The following is a 14510-nucleotide window of genomic DNA, read 5'->3' as shown; positions in this document are numbered from 1 at the left end:
AGTGGGGAATGGGAAGGAAGGGGCAGTTTGGAGGGAGGTGGGTCAAGAGGCTGTGGAGCCAGATGGAGAAGGGACGAAGGGCAGGTGGTGGAGGGAGGGAGTGGGGAAAGAGCCAGATGGGGGAGGGGATGATGGACAGTTGTGGGAGGGGGTGGGACAAGAGGCTGCTGGTGATGGGAGGAGGTGGGGGGGGTGGGGCAAGAGGCTGATACACTGACTTCCTCTCTCCTTCCCCTCCCCCCCACCCACTGCCACTCTGCCCAGACACCCCTGCGGCTCTACCAGAGGACCAAGCACAACACACTGATCCCCACCCTGCTCGAGCACCTTGGCCCCTCTGCCAAGCACCCCCTGGACGGGCTGCCGGTGAGTCTTTCTCTCGCACCGGGCTGGGGAGCTGGAGAATTGGAGGTTAGGAAGGAACTGGGGTCTGCGGGGAGACACTGGGTTAAGAGTGGGACTGAGGTATGTAGGAGGTCAGGGTTAGTTTGATCTTAAAAGGCATGCACTGTGCGGTACTGTTGTATGTCCTATCTGTCTCTCATAGTCTTACAGTTGCAGGAAAAAGTTTGTGAACCCTTTGCACTGACCTGATTTTCTGCATTAATTACTCATAAACAGATCTGATCTTCATCTAAGTCACAATAATAGACAAACAGAACCTGCCTGGACTAACAACACACAAACAATTGTACTTCTCATCAATACTGAGTACATTATTTAAACAGTCACAGTCTGGGTTCAAAAGAGTATGTGAACCTCTGGGGTAATGCCTTCTACAACAACTGCTTTGGAGTCGGGTGCTCCAATCAATGAGATGAGACTGGGGGTGTGATTGTGGATCATGGAGGTGTGGGTTCTAGAGGTGCCCTCATCAATCCACAGTAAGAGAAATTGTCTACAAATGGAGGAAATTCAGTACTGTTGCTACTCTCCCCAGGAGTGGGCATCCAGCAAAGATCACACTAAGAGCACCACGTGCAATACTGAAGGAGGTGGAAAAGAACCCATGGGTATCAGCAAAAGACCACAGCTGGAGTACTGTGTGCAGTTTTGGTCCCCTAATCTGAGGAAAGACATTCTTGCCATAGAGGGAGTACAAAGAATGTTCACCAGATTGATTCCTTGGATGGCAGGACTTTCATATGATGAAAGACTAGATCGACTAGGCTTATACTTCCTGGAATTTAGAAGATTGAGGGGGGATCTGATTAAATAGAAATCTGATTAAATAGAAAATAGAAATAGAAAATAGGTGCAGGAGTAGGCCATTCAGCCCTTTGAGCCTGCACCGCCATTTATTATGATCATGGCTGATCATCCAATTCAGAACCCCGCCCCAGCCTTCCCTCCATACCCCCTGACCCCCGTAGCCACAAGGGCCATATCTAACTCCCTCTTAAATATAGCCAATGAACTGGCCTCAACTGTTTCCTGTGGCAGAGAATTCCACAGATTCACCACTCTCTGTGTGAAGAAGTTTTTCCTAATCTTGGTCCTAAAAGGCTTCCCCTTTATCCTCAAACTGTGACCCCTTGTTCTGGATTTCCCCAACATCGGGAACAATCTTCCTGCATCTAGCCTGTCCAATCCCTTTAGGATTTTATACGTTTCAATCAGATCCCCCCTCAATCTTCTAAATTCCAACGAGTACAAGCCCAATTCATCCAGTCTTTCTTCATATGTAAGTCCTGCCATCCCAGGAATCAATCTGGTGAACCTTCTTTGTACTCCCTCTATGGCAAGGATGTCTTTCCTCAGATTAGGGGACCAAAACTGCACACAATACTCCAGGTGTAGTCTCACCAAGGCCTTGTACAACTGCAGTAGTACCTCCCTGCTCCTGTACTCGAATCCTCTCGCTATAAATGCCAGCATACCATTTGCCTTTTTCACCACCTGCTGTACCTGCATGCCCACTTTCAATGACTGGTGTATAATGACACCCAGGTCTCGTTGCACCTCCCCTTTTCCTAATCGGCCACCATTCAGATAATAATCTGTTTTCCTATTTTTGCCACCAAAGTGGATAACTTCACATTTATCCACATTAAATTGCATCTGCCATGAATTTGCCCACTCACCCAACCTATCCAAGTCACTCTGCATCCTCTTAGCATCCTCCTCACAGCTAACACTGCCACCCAGCTTCATGTCATCCGCAAACTTGGAGATGCTGCATTTAATTCCCTCATCCAAGTCATTAATATATATTGTAAACAACTGGGGTCCCAGCACTGAGCCTTGCAGTACCCCACTAGTCACCTCCTGCCATTCTGAAAAGGTCCCGTTTATTCCCACTCTTTGCTTCCTGTCTGCTAACCAATTCTCCATCCACATCAATACCTTACCCCCAATACCGTGTGCTTTAAGTTTGCACACTAATCTCCTGTGTGGGACCTTGTCAAAAGCCTTTTGAAAATCCAAATATACCACATCCACTGGTTCTCCCCTATCCACTCTACTAATTACATCCTCAAAAAATTCTATGAGATTCGTCAGACATGATTTTCCTTTCACAAATCCATGCTGACTTTGTCCGATGATTTCACCACTTTCCAAATGTGCTGTTATCACATCTTTGATAACTGACTCCAGCAGTTTCCCCACCACCAATGTTAGGCTAACCGGTCTATAATTCCCCGGTTTCTCTCTCCCTCCTTTTTTAAAAAGTGGGGTTACAATAGCCACCCTCCAATCCTCAGGAACTAGTCCAGAATCTAACGAGTTTTGAAAAATTATCACTAATGCATCCACTATTTCTTGGGCTACTTCCTTAAGCACTCTGGGATGCAGACCATCTGGCCCTGGGGATTTATCTGCCTTCAATCCCTTCAATTTACCCAACACCACTTCCCTACTAACATGTATTTCGCTCAGTTCCTCCATCTCACTGGACCCTCTGTCCCCTACTATTTCTGGAAGATTATTTATGTCCTCCTTAGTGAAGACAGAACCAAAGTAATTATTCAATTGGTCTGCCATGTCCTTGCTCCCCATAATCAATTCACTTGTTTCTGTCTGTAGGGGACCTACATTTGTCTTTACCAGTCTTTTCCCTTTTACATATCTATAAAAGCTTTTACAGTCAGTTTTTATGTTCCCTGCCAGTTTTCTCTCATAATCTTTTTTCCCCTTCCTAATTAAGCCCTTTGTCCTCCTCTGCTGAACTCTGAATTTCTCCCAGTCCTCAGGTGAGCCACTTTCTCTGGCTAATTTGTATGCTTCTTCTTTGGAATTGATACTATCCCTAATTTCTCTTGTCAGCCATGGGTGCACTACCTTCCTTGATTTATTCTTTTGCCAAACTGGGATGAACAATTGTTGTAGTTCATCCATGCAACCTTTAAATGCTTGCCATTGCATATCCACCGTCAATCCTTGAAGTGTCATTTGCCAGTCTATCTTAGCTAATTCACATCTTATACCTTCAAAGTTATCCCTCTTTAAGTTCAGAACCTTTGTTTCTGAATTAACTATGTCACTCTCCATCTTAATGAAGAATTCCACCATATTATGGTCACTCTTACCCAAGGGGCCTCTCACGACAAGATTGCTAATTAACCCTTCCTCATTGCTCAAAACCCAGTCCAGAATAGCCTGCTCTCTAGATTGAAACGTATAAAATTCTAAAGGGATTGGACAGGCTAGATGCAGGAAAATTGTTCCCGATGTTGGGGAAGTCCAGAACGAGGGGTCACAGTTTGAGGATAAAGGGGAGCCTTTTAGGACCGAGATTAGGAAAAACTTCTTCACACAGAGAGTGGTGAATCTGTGGAATTCTCTGCCACAGGAAACAGCTGAGGCCAGTTCACTGGCTGTATTTAAGAGGGAGTTAGATATGGGCCTTGTGGCTAAAGGGATCGGGGGTATGGAGAGAAGGCAGGTACAGGGTTCTGAGTTGGATGATCAGCCATGATCGTACTGAGTGGCACTGCAGAAGAACAATTGTATCCAGAACGGAGGGGTCACAGTCGGTGACCACAGTGGGATTAGAAGACATCAAAAGGTCTGCCTGAAACCAACTGCATCTCTCTCTCTCTATCTCTCTCTCTCTCTCTCTATCTCTATCTCTCTCTCTCTCTCTGCTCTCCACACCCCCCCCCCAACGGTACCACGACAGTGACTACTTCGAACCGAACTGAACTCTGCTTCACTGAAGACTGATCATTTTACCCCTAGACTGCAATAGAGCTTGGTTGATTCCTATTACCCTAGTTCTGTGTACATGTGTGTATTATCATTGCTAACCTGTTACATTTATATCCTTATGATTAGTATACTGTATTACTTATTTCTTTAATAAAACTTCATTACTTCCTAGTAATCACAGACTCCAGCGACCTTTGGCAACCCAGTTATGGGGTACGTAACAGAGGATAAAGAGGAAGCCTTTTAGGACCGAGATGAGGAAAAACTTCTTCACACAGAGAGTGGTGAATCTGTGGAATTCTCTGCCACAGGAAACAGCTGAGGCCAGTTCACTGGCTGTATTTAAGACGGAGTTAGATATGGCCCTGTGGCTAAAGGGATCGGGGGTATGGAGGGAAGGCTGGTACAGGGTTCTGAGTTGGATGATCAGCCATGATCGTACTGAGTGGCACTGCAGGCTCGAAGGGCCGAATGACCTACTCCTGCACCTATTTTCTATGTTTCTCTGTAAAACATAAAGGATTTTTTCTCCTCATGTATACAAAAAAGAAAGACCCCATAGACTGGCATTCATAGCAAGAGGATTTGAGTACAGGAGCAGGGAGGTACTACTGCAGTCGTACAAGGCCTTGGTGAGACCACAGCTGGAGTACTGTGTGCAGTTTTGGTCCCCTAATCTGAGGAAAGACATTCTTGCCATAGACGGAGTACAAAGAATGTTCACCAGATTGATTCCTGGGATGGCAGGACTTTCATATGATGAAAGACTGGATCGACTAGGCTTATACTCTCTAGAATTTAGAAGATTGAGGGGGGATCTGATTGAAACATATAAAATTGTAAAGGGATTGGACAGGGTAGATGCAGGAAGATGGTTCCCGATGTTGGGGAAGTCCAGAACGAGGGGTCACAGTTTGAGGTGTCATATGTGAGGCCAAGCAGAGCTACCGGACGGATGATGCGAATGAGAGAGATTACGGAAGACAATGGAGAAACATTCAAAATGCTATTAAGAGAGAAGAGAGAGATTAATGAGAAAGAAACACAATTCAGATATTGACAGACCGGTTGCTTTGAACCTGAACTGTTTGAGGTTTGATGGACAGGTGATACCCCAGCAGGGGGATAAAAAGAGCAGGTTTGCTAAGGCACGAGGCACGCCGCGAGACCCTGGAAAGAGCAGTGTGCCCCCACAAGTTGGTGGGAGTTTGGAGGACCGGTTCGTGGGAACCGATCAGAGGCTCACAGGGTGTAAAGGTACTATCGGTGGGAACCTGGGGTGTTTGTCCACCCTTGCCTGGGTGCCGGGTTCACTGCGGAAGAACAATTGTATCCAGAACGGAGGGGTCACAGTCAGTGACCACAGTGGGATTAGAAGACATCAAAAGGTCTGCCTGAAACCAACTGCATCTCTCTCTCTCTCTCTCTATCTCTCTCTCTCTCTCTCTATCTCTATCTCTCTCTCTCTCTGCTCTCCACACCCCCCCCCCAACGGTACCACGACAGTGACTACTTCGAACCGAACTGAACTCTGCTTCACTGAAGACTGATCATTTTACCCCTAGACTGCAATAGAGCTTGGTTGATTCCTATTACCCTAGTTCTGTGTACATGTGTGTATTATCATTGCTAACCTGTTACATTTATATCCTTATGATTAGTATACTGTATTACTTATTTCTTTAATAAAACTTCATTTCTTCCTAGTAATCACAGACTCCAGCGACCTTTGGCAACCCAGTTATGGGGTACGTAACAGAGGATAAAGAGGAAGCCTTTTAGGACCGAGATGAGGAAAAACTTCTTCACACAGAGAGTGGTGAATCTGTGGAATTCTCTGCCACAGGAAACAGCTGAGGCCAGTTCACTGGCTGTATTTAAGACGGAGTTAGATATGGCCCTGTGGCTAAAGGGATCGGGGGTATGGAGAGAAGGCAGGTACAGGGTTCTGAGTTGGATGATCAGCCATGATCGTACTGAATGGCGGTGCAGGCTCGAAGGGCCGAATGGCCTACTCCTGCACCTATTTTCTATGTTTCTAAGACCTGCAGAAATCTCTAGAACTTGCTAAAGTCTCTGTTCATGTGTCCACTGTAAGAAAAACACTGAACAAGAATGGTGTTCATGGAAGGACACCACGGAGGAAACCACTGCTCTTTCTAAAACAAAAACATTGCTGCACATCTCAAGTTTTCAAAAGACCACCTGGATGATCCACAATGCTTCTGGATCAATTTTCTGTGGATAGATGTGACAGAAGTTGAACTTTTTGGCAGAATTGCACACTTCTACGTTTGGAGGAGAGAAGAGCACTATACACCGCCACCAAAACCTCATTCCAGCTGTGAAACATGACGGTTGGAGCATTGTGGTTTGGGGCCTGGACAGATCACATTCATTGAGGGAACAATGAATTCAAAATTGTATCAAGACATTTTACAGGAGAATGTTAGGGTAGCAGTCATCTGAAGCTTGGATGATGCAACAAAACAGTGATCCGAAACATAACAACAACAGAATGGTTTAAAAAGATGAAAATTTGTGTTTTGGAATGGCCAAGTCACAGTGCAATTGAGATGTTGTGGCATGACCTGAAGAGGGCTGCTCATGCAAGGTATCCCAGAAATATTGACGAACTGAAAGTTTTAATGGAGGAATGGTCTAAAATTCCTCCTTGCTGTTGTGCAAATCTGATCAGCAGCTACAGGAAGAGTTTGGTGGAGGTTATTGCTGCTAAAGGAGATTCTACCAGTTAGGAAATACAGGGGTTCACATACTTCTTTTCAGCCTGGACTGTGAATGATTAAACAATGTGTTCAATAATGACATGAAAAGTACAATTGTTTTTGTGTTATTAGTTTAGGCAAGTTGTGTATGTCTATCATTGTAACTTAGATGAAGATCAGACCACACTTTATGAGTAATTAATGCAGAAAAATAGGTTCACAAATTTTTTCATACGACTGTGTATATTTCTATAAGATCCCTTCTCATTCTTTTGAACTCCAGCAGGCAACTCGATCTCACCCCTGGAATCGACCGGGTGAACCGCCTCCAAAACCAGTATCTTTTCTTCAGTAATGGAGTGCTCAAGTAGAATTATTGAGCCAAGCTTGTGAATGACCCACATATTTAATGATTGCCTTATCTCCCAACCTTGCCCGTGTGTGGTAGGTGTGCCTGCCGTGATAAACCAGGGTTTTCTTCCTTGTAATGTACCGGAGCTTATTAGGATTAGTGGATGTGCCTAATTTGGCCATGAGAGAAGTGACGAGCAGGAGAGGAGGGTTACGGTGGATCAGAAAGAGGTAGCTCTGCTGAAGACACAGACACACACACACACACACCCCTACACCTACACCTGTTGTCCTGGGAGGTGTCAGCTCTGATGTGACAGTCTCACTTTCCACATCAGGACATTAAATTATTTAGTACAAGGGACGTGGTAATGCGAGGTTTAACATGGAGGAAAAGCAGCCAACATAATCAAAGCTCCCCCACCCACCCCAGATATTGGCTCTTCCTCCTGCTTTCACTGGACAGAAGGTACAAAATCCCAAATAGGCTCAAGGACATTTTCTACCCCACTGTTAAAAGACTATTGAAATGTTCCCTAGTACGATAAAATTGACTGTCGGCCTTGTCATGACCCTTGCATTATTGTTTGCCTGTACTGCACTTTCTCTGTAACTAACACTTTATTCTGCACTGTGTTATAGCTTTTGTCTTGTACGACCTTGGTGCACAGATGTGGTAAAATGATCTGCATGGGTGCCGTTTTTCACTGTACTTTGGTTTATGCGACAATAATGAACCAATTTACTGATGTTATATTTAGTACAAAGAACATGGAGATGAGAGGTTATCATTTTCACAGCAGTTAAACCAGGACAGAATTTGCCTCGTGGTTGGCAGGGAGTTGCAGAACAGAGAGACATGGGGTGATAGGTACTTTGACAAACTTCTATCGATGTGTAGTGGAGGGTGTACTGGCTGGCTGTATCACGTCCTGGTATGGAAACACCAATGCCTTTGAACGGAAAATCTTTCTAAAAGTAGTGGATTTGGCCTAGTCCATCACGGGTAAAACCCTCCCTACCATTGAGCACATCTACATGAAACATTGTCCCGGAAAGCAGCGTCCCTCATCAGAGATCCCCCACCACTCAGGACATGCTCTCTTCTCACTGCTGCCATCAGGTAGAAGGTACAAGAGCCTCAGGAGTCACCCCACCAGGTCCCGGAGGAGTTACTACCCCTCAACCATCAGGGTCTTGAACAAAAGGGGATAACTACACCCACTTGCCCCATCACTGAGCTATACCAACAACTAACTCATCTCACTTTCAAGGAACCTTTCTCTCATGTCTTGTTATTTATTTACATTTTCATTTGCACAGTCTGTTGTCTTCTGCAGTCTGGTTGATCTTTCATTGATACTGTAACAGTTACTACTCTGTAGATTTGCTGAGTATGCTTGCAGGAAAAAGATGCTCAGGGTTGTATATCTGCACTTTGATAATTGTCTTTGAACGTAGTTCTCTGAATGTGGTGACAAGTCGTTGTCACGTGTACTGTATGCTGAACAGATACAATGGATTTGTAGCTGCGTCACAGGTATGTAGACAGACAGGGTGTTTGGAGAAGGACGTTGGTCTGCGTTCAGGGCTGTGAGTGCAGGAATTGGGACATGATGATACAACTGTGTATGCCTCTGGGGAAATCGCACCTGGAGTACTGTGCACAGTTCTGGGTGCCCAGCTATCGGAAACACAATTACGCTGGAGGGTGCAGTAAAGGTTTGCAGGAACTTTGCTGGTACTGCGGTGCTTAAGTTATGAGGTGAGACTGGACAGGCTGGGACTGTTTTCCCTGGAGTGAAAGAGGCTGAGGGGTAACATTGCAGCTTATAAAAACCATGAGGTGCCTAGATAAGGTGGAAAATTTACGTTCGCGGTCACTGACAGCGTTGTGGAAACACCCAGATAGTACTCGACCCACTCAGTACAGAAGGGTATGGAAAGTAGTCTCTTTCCATGCTGGACGACCCTGACTCAGTTTGTTCCTGTCTGCTCTTTTTCAGAACCCGGGAGTGAGCTGATGGTGCGTAGGCTCCCCCTGCAGCTTGACCCATGGCTGGCCTGCCTTCGTCTCTGTGGACGTGGTTCCTGAGCTGCTGACATGAGAGACGGTGTTACATGGGGCTGGACAGTGCTGACGTCTCTGCTGCCCAGGCACTGGATGGACCTTTGGCTGAGCTCCCTCTGCAACGTCCCCCATCCTTCGGAAGAACCCTCTCTCCTTCACCTTCAAGCTGAGCATGGCTGAGGCCTGGATTGGGCCTAGCTTATGCCAAGGCGACATAGGGTAGTGGTGGTGGGGGTGGTTGCTGTCATCCTGGAGGGGAGGTGCTGTTCCTGAGGTTTCATTTGACCGGTGAGAAGTGAGATCCGGGTTGTGCTGGGTGTTGGGAACTGTGCATCTCGAGTCTCACTCCTCCCCTCTCTTGTACAATAAATGTTCCTGCTTATCAAGGAGACAGCAGTCGAGTGAGGATGGCATTTCTCGGCAAAGGTGGGGAAAGAATTGAGATGAAGGCAGTGACATCGATGGGCAGTGCTGAATAAAGCCAGGACCTCAGTCTGTTTGACCCAGCTTTACTGTGCAGTTAGATGGCACAGAGAGCCCCACTTTCTGTGCCGATAAATGTCTAGCTAGTCTCGAATCACTTTGTTTCACCGGCTTATCCATGGCCTGTACAAAAAACATTGTGATTGTCCCTGCCTGTACCTTCTCCTCTGGCTCTTCATTCCACACACCCATCCCGTGTGTGTGGAAAACTCAGCCTCCTTTAAAACTTTCCCCTCTCCTTAAACCTGTGCTCTCTGGCTTTAGACTCTGCTGCCCTGGGACCGTCCACCTCATCTACACCCCTCATGATTTTATAAACCTACATCAGATCACCCGTCAGCCTCCTCCGCTCCAAGGAAAACAGTCTCTCCTTGCAACTCAAACCCTCCGGTCCCAGCAACATCTTGATCCTTTTCTGCACCCCCAGTGACTGGGTGTAGCTGGCTGACCAGAACACTGTGTGGTCTCATCAGCATCTCATTCAGCTGTATGTGCTCTGACCGCTGAAGGCAGGTAGGCCAAACGCTTACTTCACCCTGAATACCTGTGTCGCCAGGGTCAGACACACACACACACACACATGCGACACTCTCGTCTGTTCAACAGAAAGAAATCCGGTTTTCTGTAAAGCACCATGCCATTTTATTGTCTGAACTGAACGTGGTTTTACAGAATGCAGCAGCCAAATTAGAGTGGGAGTGAAGAGGTCACAGCCACTCAGTTTCTGCAGATGCAATGCCAGGGTCTCACCCCATGACTTCCTCCAATTACACAGAGTAATTGAACCATGGTGGTCGAAGTGATGACCTGGTCAGGCACGAGAAGCAGATGGTCCCAATTGCAAGCAAGCAAGTGGTCCCAGACAGAATATATTGCACTAAAAGGGGAGACTTGACTAAAAAGCCAGAGGTGAGGCTCCTTCCACACTGTCCTGATATACTCACAGGGCAGGGTCAGACACAAGGTGAAACTCCCTCTAACACTGTCCCATTGCACGTTACCTCCTAAGGACAAGGTGAGGCTCTCTCCACACAGTCCTGTCCACTGTTTCTCAGTGAGTGACGGGATTGTCTGTGTGGGAGAGTGTGGCGGGGGGGGCATTGTGGGAATGTACAGTGAAGCAGCGGCTGCCTGAGGCCAGCCTGCGGACTAGCTGAAGATGGCGTTGAGCTGCTGAGTGACACGGATGAAGGTGGTCCTGCGGCTGAGTTCCTTCAGTTTGGCAGCTCCCACGTAGGTGCAGGTGGAGCGCACCCCACCCAGGATGTCCCGGACTGTGTGTTCCACGTCACCTTTGTACTCCACCTCCACCGTCTTCCCCTCTGACGCCCTGCAGTGGGAGGAGGTGAGGGAGGGAGAGACAGAGGGGGAACAGGGCTGATGATGTCCTAGCCACGCCCCATCACTGAATATTGCTCACTGCTCCTTCCCACCCCGCACTCACTCCCTGTCATCCCCTTCCCTACCCCACCTTCCCACCCCCCGTCCCCTTCCCACACCCCACTCACTCCCCGTTGTCCCCTTCCCACCCCCCACTCACTCTCTGTCATCCCCTTCCCTACCCCACCTTCCCCTTCCCACACCCCACTCACTCCCCGTTGTCCCCTTCCCACCCCCCACTCACTCCCTGTCATCCCCTTCCCTACCCCACCTTCCCCTTCCCACACCCCACTCACTCCCTGTCATCCCCTTCCCTACCCCACCTTCCCCTTCCCACACCCCACTCACTCCGTCATCCCCTTCCCACATCCCACTCACTCCCCGTCCCCCCACTCACTCCCTGTCATCCCCTTCCCTACCCCACCTTCCCACCCCCCTCGTCCCCTTCCCACACCCCACTCACTCCCCGTCCTTCCCTTCCCATCCCCCCATTCACTCCCCGTCATCCCCTTCCCTACCCCACCTTCCCCTTCCCACCCCCCACTCACTCCCTGTCATCCCCTTCCCTACCCCACCTTCCCCTTCCCACACCCCACTCACTCCCCGTCCTTCCCTTCCCGTCCCCCCACTCACTCCCTGTCATCCCCTTCCCTACCCCACCTTCCCACCCCCCTCGTCCCCTTCCCACACCCCACTCACTCCCCGTCCCCCCACTCACTCCCTGTCATCCCCTTCCCTACCCCACCTTCCCACCCCCCTCGTCCCCTTCCCACACCCCACTCACTCCCTGTCATCCCCTTCCCTACCCCACCTTCCCCTTCCCACACCCCTCGTCCCCTTCCCACACCCCACTCACTCCCTGCCTTCCCCTTCCCACCCCCCACTCACTCCCTGTCATCCCCTTCCCTACCCCACCTTCCCCTTCCCACCCCCCACTCACTCCCCGTCCTCCCACTCACTCCCCGTTGTCCCCTTCCCTACCCCACCTTCCCCTTCCCACACCCCTGTTCACTCCCACCTGTTCCCCTTCCTTCACCCTCTCCGTGCTCCATCCCTCCCTCGCCCCCGTCTGATCGTACCTGTAATCAGCCACACCGCCGCTGTGTTTCTTCATGGCCGTCTCTGAGCTCATGCCGTAGAACAGCTTGTACTTCTTGCCGTTCTTCTCGATGGTGTCCCCTCCGCACTGGGTGTGACCCGCAAGCATGCCGCCCAACATCACAAAGTCGGCTCCGGCCCCTGGGGACGTGGCAGAGGGAGAGAAGGGCGGCAGTGAGTGTGGACTGAAGCCATGGGTGGTGTCTACGGAGGGTGATGCGCAATCTGCAGAGAGGATCTATGTGGTGAGCGGGGGAAGCAGCTCAGAATACAGAGTCCTCCCTCACCGTCGTTCTGCCACCCTCTGACCTGCTCCAGCCCAAACGCACTTCAGCAACACACGATTCGCTGGAAGAACTCAGCAGGTCAAACATCGATGGGAGGAACGGAACTGTTGAGGTTTCACATCGAAACCCTGCATCAGGACTGAGAGGGGAGGGGTGAGACAGGAGATATTGGATTGGCAGTTTATGTCAGGTAGAGGAGGGGAGTGGGAGACAGTGGTAGGTGGATGATAGAGGAAGGAGGGGAGCGTAGTATCTGCTGCAGCAAGAGATGTAGGAACACAGCTCAGTGCTGGATTCTGACTAGTACAGGAGGTAAGAATGGAACCTTTTGGGGATGAGTGAATGGCAGATGGAGCAGGGTGGGTAAGGGGCAGGGGGGAGACGGTCAAAGATGGGAGGTGGAAAGGAGACAAAACTGACGATTGGAGGTTGAGAGGAAGGGAAGAATGGGTGGCAAGAGAAAAGAGAAATTTGTGTGTGTGGGGGGGGGCGTTGGGATGTAAAATTGGGTCGATATTGCTGCCGTTGTGTTGTGGGCTACCCAGGTGAAGATATTGCTCCTCCAGTTTGTGTTGGGCTTCACCCTGGCAGGTCAGTGTGGGAATGGAAAGTGGTCTGTGACTGGGAGCTCAGGGTTACTGCTGCACATTCAGCTTAGGAGTTTGGTGGAACAGTCACTGGGCTCACCATTGTAGAGGAGGCCACATCAAGAACACCAAATCCAGTTGTCAAGGTTTGGGGTGTGAATATGAATCCTTACCACACCTGTTTAGCATCACTGGATGGTGGTGACAGAGGAGGTGTAAGGATACGTGTTACATCAATGTGAGGGCAGAAGAGAAGGGAGGGACGGGTGTGCAGGGCTGAGTGGACCAGGGAGTCATGAAGAGAGTGGTCCCCCTGGAAGGCAGAAAGCGGCGGGAGAAGATGTGGCTGGTGGAAATGAAGGATGATCTCCTGGATGCCAAAGCTGACGGAGAGAGAGGGGAGGGCCAGGGGAACGCCTCTCTGCTCTGTCTGGGGCGATGCAGGGTGAGAGGTGAGGACCAGGGGAACGCCTCTCTGCTCTGTCTGGGGCGATGCAGGGTGAGAGGGGAGGGCCAGGGGAACGCCTCTCTGCTCTGTCTGGGATGAAGTAGGGTGAGAGGTGAGGACCAGAGGAACTCCTCTCTGCTCTGTCTGGGGCGATGCAGGGTGAGAGGTGAGGACCAGGGGAACGTCTCTCTGCTCTGTCTGGGGCGTTGCAGGGTGAGAGGGGAGGGCCAGGGGAACGCCTCTCTGCTCTGTCTGGGATGAAGTAGGGTGAGAGGTGAGGACCAGAGGAACTCCTCTCTGCTCTGTCTGGGGCGATGCAGGGTGAGAGGTGAGGACCAGGGGAACGTCTCTCTGCTCTGTCTGGGGCGTTGCAGGGTGAGAGGGGAGGGCCAGGGGAACGCCTCTCTGCTCTGTCTGGGATGAAGTAGGGTGAGAGGTGAGGACCAGAGGAACTCCTCTCTGCTCTGTCTGGGGCGATGCAGGGTGAGAGGTGAGGACCAGGGGAACTCCTCTCTGCTCTGTCTGGGATGATGCAGGGTGAGAGGTGAGGACCAGGGGAACGCCTCTCTGCTCTGTCTGGGATGATGCAGGGTGAGAGGTGAGGACCAGGGGAACGCCTCTCTGCTCTGTCTGGGATGATGCAGGGTGAGAGGTGAGGACCAGAGCAACTCCTCTCTGATCTGTCTGGGGCGATGCAGGGTGAGAGGTGAGGACCAGGGGAACGCCTCTCTGCTCTGTCTGGGGCGATGCAGGGTGAGAGGGGAGGGCCAGGGGAACGCCTCTCTGCTCTGTCTGGGATGAAGTAGGGTGAGAGGTGAGGACCAGAGCAACTCCTCTCTGCTCTGTCTGGGGCGATGCAGGGTGAGAGGGGAGGGCCAGGGGAACGCCTCTCTGCTCTGTCTGGGGCGATGCAGGGTGAGAGGTGAG

The 14510-nt window shown here is 49.9% G+C and overlaps 2 protein-coding genes across 3 annotated transcripts in view; one reads left to right on the top strand and one right to left on the bottom strand.

The window, feature by feature from the left end:
* LOC134341254 (uncharacterized) overlaps positions 1 to 9896 on the top strand; it is a 30102-nt gene extending 20206 nt beyond the window's left edge. Inside the window, exons 10-12 of one of the 2 annotated variants that reach the window (XM_063039111.1) lie at positions 265 to 366; positions 5860 to 5900; positions 9236 to 9896. In XM_063039111.1, coding sequence (XP_062895181.1) covers positions 265 to 366; positions 5860 to 5862 — 105 coding nt within the window. In that variant the 3' untranslated portion in view covers positions 5863 to 5900; positions 9236 to 9896. The remainder of the gene's footprint in view (positions 1 to 264; positions 367 to 5859; positions 5901 to 9235) is intronic. The other variant, XM_063039110.1, reaches the window with a different exon arrangement.
* Positions 9897 to 10392: 496 nt separating this feature from the next.
* Positions 10393 to 14510, bottom strand: part of LOC134341255 (GMP reductase 2) — a 31889-nt gene continuing 27771 nt past the window's right edge. Inside the window, exons 8-9 of the mRNA XM_063039112.1 lie at positions 12243 to 12402; positions 10393 to 11113 (exon numbers count right to left, since the gene is read on the bottom strand). Of these exons, the coding sequence (XP_062895182.1) occupies positions 10933 to 11113; positions 12243 to 12402 (341 nt within the window). The 3' untranslated portion in view covers positions 10393 to 10932. The remainder of the gene's footprint in view (positions 11114 to 12242; positions 12403 to 14510) is intronic.

The sequence above is a fragment of the Mobula hypostoma genome (genome assembly GCF_963921235.1).
Source record: "Mobula hypostoma chromosome 10 unlocalized genomic scaffold, sMobHyp1.1 SUPER_10_unloc_4, whole genome shotgun sequence".
Lineage (NCBI taxonomy): Eukaryota > Metazoa > Chordata > Chondrichthyes > Myliobatiformes > Myliobatidae > Mobula > Mobula hypostoma.
Note: the sequence above shows the minus strand (reverse complement) of the source record. Positions and strands in the feature narration are given on the sequence as shown.